At 37.2% G+C, this 13,446-nt stretch overlaps 1 protein-coding gene across 4 annotated transcripts in view; it reads right to left on the bottom strand.

Annotated features, from left to right (window-relative positions):
• Positions 1-2,991: 2,991 nt before the first annotated feature.
• Positions 2,992-13,446, bottom strand: part of IFRD1 (interferon related developmental regulator 1) — a 32,029-nt gene continuing 21,574 nt past the window's right edge. For 3 of the 4 annotated variants that reach the window (XM_037740795.1, XM_017535031.2, XM_037740796.1), the window contains 4 exons: positions 10,912-11,046; positions 6,834-6,962; positions 6,315-6,410; positions 2,992-3,748 (listed from right to left, as the gene is read on the bottom strand). In XM_037740795.1, the coding sequence (XP_037596723.1) occupies positions 3,659-3,748; positions 6,315-6,410; positions 6,834-6,962; positions 10,912-11,046 (450 nt within the window). In that variant the 3' untranslated portion in view covers positions 2,992-3,658. The remainder of the gene's footprint in view (positions 3,749-6,314; positions 6,411-6,833; positions 6,963-10,911; positions 11,047-13,446) is intronic. The other variant, XM_017535032.2, reaches the window with a different exon arrangement.

Here is a 13,446-nt window from a genome sequence, read left to right as displayed (position 1 = left end):
CCCATCAAAGACGAGTGTCACAGACATTAAATACTTCAAAATGCTTAAGCCTCAAAATAATTAAAGTGGACAAGATTAATCAAGAATCAAGCAAGAAACGACTAGTCTATCACACATCATTTTTCTACTTTCAAGAAAACACAAGCATTCTTACACAACACCCAGCCATCCTTGTCTAGCAGTTACAAGTTTCATGAATAAAGTCACCCACATATAAATTCAACACACAGATTAACCCTCTATATCTATCTTCTTCTTCCCAAAACCCCAGTAAAAAGCAGGGGTACAAATTACAAAACCAGACTAGCACTTTGGGAGGCCAAGGCGGGTGGATCACGAGGTCAGGAGTTAAAGACCAGCCTGGCCAATATGGTGAAACCCCATCTCTACTAAAAACACCAAAAAAAAAAGTAGCCAGGAGCCATGGCGCACACCTGTAATCCCAGCTACTCGGGAGGCTGAGGCAGAAGAATCACTTGAACCCAGGAGGCAGAGGTTCCAGTGAGCCAAGATTGCACCGCTGCACTCCAGCCTGGGTAACAGAGCAAGACTCAGTCTCAAAAAAAAAAAAAAACCAGAAAAATTAAAATAGGAAGAAACAATACTGAAGAGCGCCACAAATGTATTGAACATGGTAAGAGTGGTATTTGCTAGCAGGGTTATCACAGATGAATGACAGTCGGACTGACCCTGCAGAATTCAAGTAATTTAATTTTAGCCAAAAATAAAATGCAATAAACATTGGAAAATTGTCTTAGAGAAATATCTGAGAGAGAAAAATAATAATAATAAGGCTGAAGGCTCAATTTAGGAGCTCCACTATGTCATAAAGTTCCAGAACAAAGAAAATGAGGAGGAAGGGGAGAAATCAAGAACTCAGTATTTTCCAGGTTGCCAAGCCCACCAAAGCACAGCATCATGCAATCTTAGAACACCAGAAACAAAGAGATTCTGAGAAAACAAAGAAACAAAAACTGCAACAGGTATCTCAAGATTCTGCAAATTAATGCCGTCAAAATTCTCATTTTGAATATGTAAAAATTTTCAAAAATTCCAAATTTGGATTTTCCACCTACAATTTCATATACCATGCAAACTATCTTTCAGAAATATGAAGTTCCAGAATAGCTGACCTTTCATGCACTCATTCCCAAGAAGCTACTGAAAGAAGTGCTTCATATTAACAAAGAAGTAAATTAAGACATGGGATCCAGAAAATGAGGGATCCAATTCAGAAGAAAGAAAAACAAATCCTCATGATCGCTCTCTCAGAACAACTGCTGTTAATTGGACGAGAAACTAGTCTAGATTGAAACAAGTATTGAATCAAGAAAAGTTGCAACAAATCTATTTGGGACTGTTTGGGAAGAATAAATGATGTGCATATAAAGCCAAAAAATAAGACAGTTAACTCCAAGACAAAATGTTGCATGAAAATGAAAATGTAAGCACATTAAACTAGTTCACAAGTGAACATACAAGTATGATCACAGTTATGCAAATAGTATTAGAAGGATGTGAAAGGAAAAAAATTTTTTTGATCTGTCTTAATAGTAAGTTGACAAATGCCTAAAAAATAAATGGCTGTATAATCGTATTATTTAGAAACCTGAAACCAGAAAACAAGGCTGAAAACTGAAGGCTGAATGTCTCCTGGGATGGGACTAAGGAATGGAAAAGGATGGAGCAAGGGGTTTTCCTTATTAGCTTTGTAGTACCACTAAACTATGTTCAAGCTGGGCATGGTGGCTCATGCCTGTAATTCCAACACTTTGGGAGACCAAGGCAGGATCATTTGAGGTCAGGAGTTCGAGACCTGCCTGGCCAACATGGTGAAACCCCATCACCACTAAAAATATAAAACATTAGCCAGGTGTGGTGACACACACCTGTAATCCCAGCAACTCAGAAGGCTGAGGCAGGAGAATCGTTTGGACCCAGGAGGCAGAGGTTGCGGTGAGCTGATTGCACTACTGCACTCCAGCCTGACCAACAGAGTGAGACCGTCTCAAAAGCAAAAGCCTATGTTCATATTCAAAAATTCATTTAAAATTACATATACATACATATGTGCAATTGCGTATCTAGAATAAACTACCTACCATTTGCAGTCTCTTTTCCATGGTTCTAACCTATTTGGAATATAACCAAGTGACAACATACAACTTCTAGATTCCAAATGTTTTCCATTGCACTGTAACTGGGGGATGGAACTCAGCAACAGTGACTCCATAAGCCAGCAAATGATTTTCACCAAGGAGCAGCACCAGACTTCCAAGAGTTGTTGCGATGTGGGAGAGGAACACTAGTTTGGAAAAAAGACCTTAAATGATTTTGATACTTCTCTCTACAATGTATATGCTTCCATAGCCCTCACTGTAATCTATAGCAAGAGTATGGAAGAAACAAGTCTATGGATTTGAAATGGCACGTTGCTCGTACTATACATTTTAAACTAAAGTTTATTAATTAATGTGTCAAAATGCCTTTCATAAAATGGAAGAAATATACCTCATGGGGCAAACAAGCAGTAATATTTTTTGTTTTGCTTTTGAGACAGGGTGTCACTTGTCACCCAGGCTGGAGTGCAATGGCACAATCACGGCTCACTGCAGCTTTGGCCTCCTGGGCTCAAGCTATCTCTTGCCTCAGCACCCAAGTAAAGAGTACAAGCACACACTTCCACACTCAGTTTTTTAATTTCTAGTAGGGACAGGGAACAACATCGGCTGTTGTTCAGGCCGATCTCAAACTGGGCTCAAGTCATCCTCCCGTCTCAGCCTCCCATACTGCTATGATTACAGGTATCAAGCAGCAATATTCTTGAAAGTCAGAAACCTTAATCCCAACTACATATTGCTATATTCTTTTCAACTGCTTTAATGTTTGCAAATATACACATAAAGCTTTGTCTCTTTGCCCACCTGGCCTAGTCAACTTGAACTCTGTACCTCAAAGCCATAAAGTTTCTTCTATTAGAAAAGAAGCACATTCCATGTGAAAAAAAAAAAACTTTATTTCAAAGTAAAATGCACAGTCTCATACAGCAGATAAAATCAGTGTTACTGCTCTTAGAGGTTAAGGTTAGCAACCTTTCTGGCATATGCTAACTCATCATGAACTCCCAATAGCTCAACTGTGTGGCTTTAAAGTACGGCTGTAAGGTCTCACGGTATAATTCCTTTTGTTGATGCTAGTGACAAAATTTTAAAAGCTACATTCCATTCAAAATTTAAAAAACAGCAGCGTTTCCAGAGGAACTAGATTCCAAAATTGTACCTAGAACTCTTGTCTAAGATAGTAAGTTAAATATCTTAAATGTATATATCATTATAGTAAATCAGTATTTTTGACAACCACAGTGTAAGAAATTAAACTTTGGCTAATAGTTTTTCCCATCATGAAATCAGTTTTTTTGCTGTCTTCATAAATAAAATATGACCAAACATTACAAATACTTTATACATGTTTACTGATTTACAGAGAATAATAATCAGAACTCACCAGTTTCAACACTGTACATTAAATTATAAGCAATGTAACCCTTACTACAAAAGTTATGTAAGTTAATCCAAGATAAAAACTGTCTTTAGAGTTTAAATACATTGAAATAGAAAAAAAAATAGAAATTAGAAAATAGTCTTCAAGTTCTGAAAATCTAGAAGAATTCTCCAACATCTGCTCTCTTATCTCGACATTTGCTTCTAGCTTTGGTTCGAGCTTTGAAGGCTGCAGAGTTATATAAATGCTGAAATGAAGAAAAGGAAAAACATGTATCAGTAAGACTTAAGATATTCTTATAAAATAGAAAAAGGGCAAAAAGTCACAAAGAAATGAAATGAACTAACTTGACCCTATAAACATTTAAATATGGCAGGGCGCAGTGGCTCACGCCTGCAATCCCAGCACTGTGGGAGGCCAAGGCAGGTGAATCCCTTGAGGCCAGAAGTTGAGACCAGCCTGACCAACATGGTGAAACCCTGTCTCTACTAAAAATACAAAAACTAGCCAGGCATGGTGGCAGGCGCCTGTAATCCCAACTAAGCAGGAGGCTGAGGCAGAAGAATCACTTGAACCTGAGAGGTGGAGGTTGCAGTGGGCCAAAATAGTGCCAATGCACTCCAGCCTGCGCAACAAGAGTGAAACTCCATCGCAAAAACAAAAAAACACATTTAAATGTTTATAAAACACAAAGAATGAAAGAGAAAAACAAAGAGTTCATGGCTATTCCTTATTAAGAAAAGTACTAATGAAATTGTAAAACACCAAGAAAATAAGACAATTTCAAACAACAACAATGAAAAAAGGACATCAACATTTAGTTTGATCCAAGAAAAGACAAATAACTAATGTGGAAAACAGTCCTACTTGGTTGTCAATTAAAACAACAAGGGAAAAAGTGATGAGGTGTCATTTTAATAACAATTAAATAAACAAATGTTTATAATTATAAAACTCAAAGTTGTCAAATCTTTGTGCAGGAGCTACATGCCTTCATTCCTTGCTGGAGACAATTTAAATATTGTCTCCAATATTAGAATAACTTTGGAAGGTAATTTGCCAATACATTAAGCAGGGGATTTCTTCGAAAAAATATGTCAAAAGAGATAAATATGTAAAAATATTAGTACGTCTTAAAAAACTCAAAATACCAAACAACAAACAATTATGCGGATATAAAACTGATAAAATATCCAGGTTCTATAAAAATATAATTAAACAACTTCACACCCACCAGAATGGCTATAATTAAAATTGTTATTAGTGAAGATGTGGAGAAACTGGAACCTTTACACACTGCTGATGGGAATGCAAACTGGTATAGCAGCTATGGAAAACAGTTTGGTGGTTTCTGAGAAAGTTAAATGTAAAATCACCATCTGACCCAACACAATTCCACTCCTACGTAATACCTCCCAAAATTGAAAGAGCCTTTTAAAAAAAAAAAAAACGTGTATGTGAATGTTCACGGTAACACTATTCACAATGGCCAAAAGATGGAAACAGCCCAAATGTCCATCAACTGTTAAATGGATAAAACAAAATGTAATATATATATCCACACAATGGAATAATATTCTGCACAATTAAGGAATAAAGCTCTCTGATACATGCTACCACATGGATGAACTTCTAAAACATTACGCTAAGTGAAAAAAGCCAGACACAAAAGGTTGCATGCTATGTAACTCCATTTACATGAAATCCCTAGAAAAAGTAAATCTTTTTCATATTAATCAGATAAACCAGAAAGCAGATTAGTGGCTGCCAGTAGCTGGGGGTAGCAGAAGGGAAGTGACTGCTAATGAAGAGGAGGTTTACTTTTGAGGTGACAATGTTTTAGAACTAGACAGAGTTGTACAACATCATGAATGTAGTAAATGCCACTGAGTTGCATACTTTTAAACAGTCTGCTATGTGAATTTCACCTCAAGGAAAAAAATACACACAATTAAGGATTTTTGAAATGTAGGCTAGGCATGTTAGCTCAGGACTGTAAACCCAGCACTTTGGGAGGCCAAGGTGGGCAGATCACCTGAGGTCAGGAGTTCCAGACAAGCCTGGCCAACATAGTGAAACTCCAACTCTACTAAAAACACAAAAGTTAGCTGGGCATGGTAGGCCACACCTATAATCCCAACTGCTCAGGAGGCTGAGGCAGGAAGATCGCTTGAACCCGGGAGGCAGAGGTTGCAGTGTGCAGAGATTATGCCCCTGTGCTCCAACCTGGGCAACAGAGTGAGACTCTGTTTCAAAATTAAAAAAAAAGAAATGTTAAATAAAAATGATATTAATTACTATTTAATGCTACAAACTCTCTTTAAGTTTCTTCATTTGTAAAATAAGTCTGGTACTTCACTTAGTAGAGTACTGTCTGATACAAAATGACTATGTAAATACTTAAATATAAAAACTTTATAGAATAAAAAGAAACAAAAATGAACATCATTCCCATGTTAAGATGGGATTATAGGTAAAATATATACATGTATATTAAATTTTAATGTATTGTCAAAATGCCTTTCATAAAATAAAATATACCTCATGGGGCAGACAAGCAGCAGTATTTTTTCTGTTTTGCTTTTGAGAAAGGTCTCACTCTTAACACCCAGGCTAACATATATATATGTATATGTATATAAAAGCTCTCCTATACTCTAAATGCTTTCTACACCTTTAGTACAGCTATTCTGTGTGAAGCATCATGAAAAACTAAAACTCCATATATAGGTAGACACAGCTAAGTTGCTGACACCAGACAGAATCAAAGCTTTGGCCCACTTAGTTTTATGAAAAATAAAAATAAAACCTACCCTTTCAAAACGAGAAATCTTCATCGTTTTAAGCGTTGCAGCATCAAGCATCACTGGGGGTCCAAGTTCAAATACATTTCGAAGGAATTCATTTGACTTATGTGGAAGAAAAAGGTGGTAAGGCTCAGTATTAAACATTATAGCTCTTTTTTGCTAGAGTGACTCTGATTAACAGAAGTTATGTGGAACCTACAAATATAAACTTGGATCACTTATTTTCTGTTTCTCAGACTGAGAACAAATCGTTTTCCAATGCCCTGAATCCAAGAAAGCTATGTCAAACTATTTGCTTTCATACAGACATCAGTAACAGTCCACCCGACCTGCCCAACACAAAGAAAAAAAAAAAAAAAGGGACAGTTTCAGGTTTATTCAATTCTACTTTCAAAAATAAGTTTACTGTTTTCTGACATGTGGAAACATTCTGAATAACTAATTAATTCAAAAGCCAATTAAGTGAGCTACATTCACGACTGCTCCCTAATTTAAAAGCAAATTCATAGAAAGGATGACACTTACCTGCAGGTGGTACTGCATTCCTGATCCAAGAACCTCCTTAAAGGTGTCATAGGTGTGTTTTTTTACCCAGCAATCAATATACATGCGTTCAGGACCAAATTTAACAGTTTCTGTTGGAAAATCCCGTTCCTAACCAATGGAAGAACCAAAATTACCACAGGCACTAAAATGGCCCACATCGTGTAAACACAATTTCTGAACAGTCATATATATGCTGACATAAATGAACAATACAGCTTAAACTGATACTGCCATACCTCAGATGTGGACAAACTAATAACTGCTATCCTGTATATAAGGGTGTAGAATGTTGTCTAGCTTTTATAGGCTTAAAGACACAACTGAGCTTCAACAACTATTAAGGCAAAACCACATTGTTGAGAACACTTTTAAATTTCAACAGCTCTCAACAAACTTAAAAAAAGGTCAGGTGCTTCTACTGGTCTAGGATGGGAGAGTGAAGAAGGTTGCAGAACAGTCAGGAAAACAAAATGGCACCACAAACAGGGGGTGAAATGATGGGCAGCAGAGATCCAGGGAAGAAAGTGAAGGTAAATAGGGGTTAACTGACCAAGCAAAAAGGAAAGGTCCAGCAACCAGAGGGCTCCAAGAGGTCTCAGGCTAGGTTTATAAGAAGATAAGAAGTAACACTAGAATCTAAGATTTTAGTGATGGAACAATTCTGTCAGAAGACATTTCTAAGGTATAACCATGGGAGTTTGCAGTCCAAATGACATGGAAATAAAAGTCAGATGGATTAAAAAAAAAGTCAGCTGGAACAGTAGCAGAACTTGTTAAGAAGGAAACTAGCTCCTTAATTCTTTGGTAAATCATGAATATGTCAGAGTAACCAGGAAGGGAGGAGCTGACTGCCACAGGGAGAGGAGAAAGGAGATGGAACTTGGAAGGACAAAACCACTCCACCTGCCTTCCAGACCTCTACCTCAGCCCCTTCTCACTCAGCAGACACAGTATATAATGTAATAGAAAAGAATGAAAACTCTATACTTAACATGGACATGCAATTTGCGGGCTTGTGATTTCATCAAGTATCTTAACCTTGCGGAGTCTGTTCCCTTGCCTGTAAAATGAGGTCATCTTTACCCAGACTGCATGAGGGATATTAGAGATGTAAGAGAGGACATGCATGTGAGGCAAACACAGTGACCCTCTGGTGCATACCAGCTCAAAACAACAGTGAGTCCTCTTATTTCAACCTTCTTTGTTTCAGAAAACATTAGGGGACCAGGAAAGAACTATTTTCCACCAACCCTCTATTAATGTCATCAGCATCCTTACCTATACCCCCTCTCCTGTTGGTAACAGACAGACCTCCAACCCTCCACAATTCAAGGTTAATCCTAATCTTTCACATATATAGTCAACCCTCCATGTCTGGTTGGTTCTGCCTCATGGATTCAACCAACCACGGATTGAAAATATTCAGAAAAAAACTGCAACTATACTGAACATGCACAGGCTATTCTTTCTTTTCACTATTCTCTAAATAATAAAGTATAACAATATTTTCATAGCACTTACATTGTATTAGGTATCACAAGTAATCTACAGATGATTTAATGTATACATGCATAGGTTATATGCACATACTATGCCATTTTATTTATTTATTTATTTTAGAGATGGGGTTTCACCATGTTGGCCAGGCTGGTTTTGAACTCCTGACCTCAGCTGATCCATCCACCTCGGCCTCCCAAAGTGCTGGGATTATGGGCGTGAGCCACCACACCCAGCCAAATTACTATGCCATTTTATACCAGAGACTTGAATACTCAAATTTTGGTATCGGGGCGGGTGGGTGGTCCTGGAACCAATGCCTCATGGATACTAAGGAACAGATTACATTTTCAGATACTCCTTTCTCCACTGGTTCCTTCTTCATAAATTATCTCTAGTATCTAGAACAAAACAAAACAACAAACCTTCCCGCAACTAGCACTACATTCCAGCTATCAACACTATTCCCCTTCCCATTACTGCCATGCTTTTTAAAATAGTCAAGATATGCCGTCTTCACTTATTCGCCTCTCACTTTTCAATCTATTTCAGTCTGGCTTTTCCCCCATCACTCCACTGAAGCTGCTCTTAGAAAGGTCACCAATGACCTAATCGACAGACCTAAGTGAAACTGGTTACTCTCTCAATTGACCTATCTGTATGTAGCATTTGGCCATGCTCAAAGAGCGTGGGTTCAAATTTCAACTCTACTACTTAACTATTCTTTAACTATTCCTTTGGTACCTTCAAGAGGAGACAATTTCTCCTTCAAAAGGAGACAATTCCACTGCTTAAGAGGTATAATGAAATAAGATAACTGTATAGCAAAGCACCTAACATATTAAGTGCTTGCTGATTTAAGGAATGCATGAGCCTCAAGAAAGGTTTTAAATGAAAAGAAACGGTGTGGCAGCCACTACCAAACCTAACATGCTTAGATCTCCTTTGTGGCAGTACAGCAACCTTCATTTAAAAGATCCATCGGTAAGCTGGGTGCTCCAGAAAAAGCTAGGTTCCAGTGGGGAAAAAAAGAGAAACAAGAACCCTTAGCAAGGCCCAGAGGATAGGCCTTTCTCAGGCAGGTGCATTAACACAGAGGCTGGAGGGACAAGGAAGATCCTGAGATGAAGAAAAGTGGGCAGGCAGGTAGATCACTATGGGATAGGAATGGCTTCCATTTAACAGAGCCTGAGAAATACACAAGAGGCTGTTAATGCTGGTGTTAAGCTGAAATGTCACTTGTGTCTTCCTCTAAATAATCAGTACTGAGTGCTATGGCTGGCCTGGTTTGAGGGGCTTGTCAATTGACAGGAACCTTTCAATCACCAGGTTCTGGTGACCCTTATAATCTACTACTAAAAGGGGACGCATTAGGGCAGACAACCTGAAATCAGGTCCATCCAGAAAATCTAGGACATGACATCATATCTTTGGAGACTACAGTATCTTAAAAAAAAAAATTAAATATAGGAATAGTTTATAGTTACTTAAAGAAAATGGCTTACTTTAGAGATACTGCCACACTAATTGTAAGACTAATTTCAATTATTAATATTGATATTTGCCAAAGTTGGGAGGTTTTTTGCTTTTTAGTCTATAAAATCCAGAGGAAATATAAAATACTATTACAATGTGTTGAGAGTTAGCATTAACCAAAGTATGTAGATCCCAAAGGATCTAATTTGTATCCTAGATTTTACTTTTCTAAAAATAGATTAAAATTAAGAAAGGATGCATATAAGAATTCACTGGAACATATTAAAATTGGATCTGGCATAGGGCCTCACCATTTTCAATTTAAATTCCCATTTTAAATTTTCACACACACATCAAGTTGAATAACATTCTGATGATATACTTATTTTTAAAACAACTGCTATATCAAACAGCAATAATCTAAGAAACATACCCTTTAAATCCAAGAAATATTTACCTAACAACCAAAAACAATTATTAAAGTTTTCAGTTTTCTCCACTGAGATTTTTATCCTATAGTTCATTCTAGCCATGCATTCTAAACCAATTTATTTGCCATATAAATTGAAACAGGTTTGAGGACAGGAGAAATATTCAAGCATCAGATAATGATTTTAAGTGGCCTTGTTAAAATGCTGGGTTTTCTTATTTCAGTTTTTAGCCTCCAGCTTTCCTAGAAAGATCACAAAGATCTCTGTTTAAAGACAATGAGGCTGGGTTGAAGTCTGAGGGTTAGGCAGTAATTTATTACACTCATAAAAAACACTGTACACTAAGAATGTATATGCTAAGCACCATTGTTTAAATGATAAATACACCAAGGTCAAATACATTTCTATCACTAAGGGTCTTTTTATTTAAAAGAAAAAAACTAAATAAAAAAAAGTATCTTTATACATCAGCATTAATTTTCCTTTGTTTGAAAAAAGTCTTCACTTAATATTGTTAAAATACTGCTATGACGTAAAATGACAAATTATTTCCAAAGGTGAAATTCAGTCAACAAAATGGTCCAATTATCAAGTTTAGCTTGAAACAATCCAATTTCAAAATGAGAAGCTATTACAGCATTTAAGAATCCTACCTCCACTGCCCTCAGGACATCTCTGAAAACTGACCGCTGCTTTCTCTTGTCCACTTTGGCCCGGTGCTTATTTCCATCTGTTGCCAAGGCCCTAAGCATTTGCGTCAAAGACTCCATGTCTTCATAAAAAAAGTCCTGGTCAAAAAAAGCAATTTTGTTTCCTTTATTATTGTTTTTCTTTTCCAACCTCATATAGAGCTAACAAAGAACAGTGTACCTTTGGAAAATACCCAGTTGCATAGAGCAATGCAATTCCTCAAGGTGTTTAGGGACTAGGCACACACAAACACATATTTTCATGCAAAAATTTAACCCAGAAATGCTGACTACAAGATGATGTATTAGAGCAAAACAATTAACATTTCCCTTCCAAGTATATGCATCCAACAAATACTGTGTTCCCACAATATATAAGACATCCCTGGGATTTCAAAGTTCAGTAAGAGACAGATACCAATATAGTTTTGACTCCCTAATCACCAAACCAAATATTCACAGAATTCCAATTATTCTTACCCCAAAGGTGAAAAGCTACTATTAGTGCTTTTAAAGCACCTACTTCATAATTTACTGCCATGTTTCAAATAAGTAATACAGCACATAATTCAGGTGATTAAATTATTTAAGGCAAGAACAAGTTTTAATCCTTTTTGGGGGGGCAGCTACAAAATGTACTGAAATTTGCTATAACCTTAAGCAGATTACAGGCTTCCTTGTCACAGTCAACGTGGCTATGCATTTAAGAAGTCTCTTTATTTGGGGTGTTTTTATTCCCTAACTCCATTTTACAACCACATCAAAAACTAAAAAATGAGTCAGACTTATTTAGCTCATCAAAACTAGAACAGACACTTCTTACTAAGAAGCCAGGAGATAGGCAATCTCCAGTTCTAGTTTATTCATACATGTTTAACATCTATTGCATTACAGGTTAAGAATCATGAAACTTATTCCATTAAAATAAACAGTTCTGGGCATTCTTGGTTTCTTTTAATGTCTAAATGAAAAAGATTATAACACTGGTAGAAAATAAGCTTGAAATTAATGTGACAGATATTCTAGCTTTTAAGTATATAAATGCCTTCTTGTCTTATTTCCAATTACACAGTCTTCACTATTCCAATAAATGTTTTATTCAAAGGTTTCAAATTCAACCTCCTATATCTAAGTTAGACAACACCCATTAATAAGATGCAAAGCGGGTATTAAAATAGACCAAACTTAAGTTGATCTCTGTGTTTAAATTCCCATAAATTAGACTGCTTCATAACAATCTAATTGTTATGGGCATAATTTATAAAGAACAAGTACATTTCAGAGACTAGCAGTTTCCCAATCATTTTACTGGCTACTTGTTCTTTTACAGTATTCTAAATATATGTGTACGTGTATGTATATATATGTATATGTAAAGGGTTTTTAAACCTGTATAGAAGAATAAATCAAAATTTAAGAAAATTCTATACATTATTTTAATTTGTTCTAAGCTGAGCATCACTGCCAGTGATTATCAACTGGGGATGATCTTACCTCCCACTGGACATTTGGCTATGTCTGAGACATTTTTGGTTGTCACAAGGAGCGGGGGTGCTGTCGGCACCTAGTGGAGAGGCCAAGGATGCTGCAAAATATCTTTCAATGAGCAATACAGCCTCTGCCCCTACAACAACAAAGTATTATCCAGCCCAAAATATCACTAGTGCTGAGGTTTAAAAACTCCACTGTAAGCCAGATGCAGTGGCTCATGCCTGTAATCCCAACACTTTGGGAGGCTGAGGCGGGTGGCTCATCTGAGGTCAGGAGCTCGAGACCAGCCTGACCAATATGATGAAACCCTCTGTCTACTAAAAATACAAAAATTAGCCAGGCGTGGTGGCTAATTTGCACCTATAATCCCAGCTACTCAGGAGGCTGAGACAAGAGAATCACTTGAACCTAGGAGGCAGAGGTTGTAGTGAGCTAAGATCAAGCCACTGCACTCTAGCCTGGACAACAAGAGTAAAATTCTGTCTCACCAAAAAAACCCAAAAACTCCACTGTAATAAGACCCTAGCAACGGATAAAACCCAATCTAGTTTAGTTTATGAATCACCAAGTTCAATACCCTACTAAAACCTGAAAAATTAAATGCTAATAACTATTTTAGAAAAAAGGTTCTATAGAGTACTTGGGCATTAAGAAAAAAATAAAGGAAGGAAATAAAATGTAACATGTAACAAAAATAGTCCATAAACAGCTTCCAAAAACCTATTAATTGGAGTTTAGGATAATTATATAATAGAGTTGTATCACTCTTGGACAAATAAAAAATGGGCTCCCGATTACGAAATTGGCCTTCAGATCCAAGATGGCTGTTTAGGAACAGCTCAGGATTGCAGCTCCCAGTGAAAGCGCAGAGGGTGAGTGGACGCCGCGTTTTTATTGCCCACAGACTAGGAAATTCCCGGGCGGAGGTGCTCCACGGTCGCCAGCGCGGCTGTGCCAGCCAGTGCCGCTGCTTTGCCCCGCGCGGCTGCTTTGTCGGCGCCCCGGAGC

Source organism: Cebus imitator, unplaced genomic scaffold (genome assembly GCF_001604975.1).
Source record: "Cebus imitator isolate Cc_AM_T3 unplaced genomic scaffold, Cebus_imitator-1.0 Scaffold90, whole genome shotgun sequence".
Taxonomy (NCBI): Eukaryota; Metazoa; Chordata; class Mammalia; order Primates; family Cebidae; genus Cebus; species Cebus imitator.
This window is presented reverse-complemented; position numbering and strand designations above follow the sequence as displayed.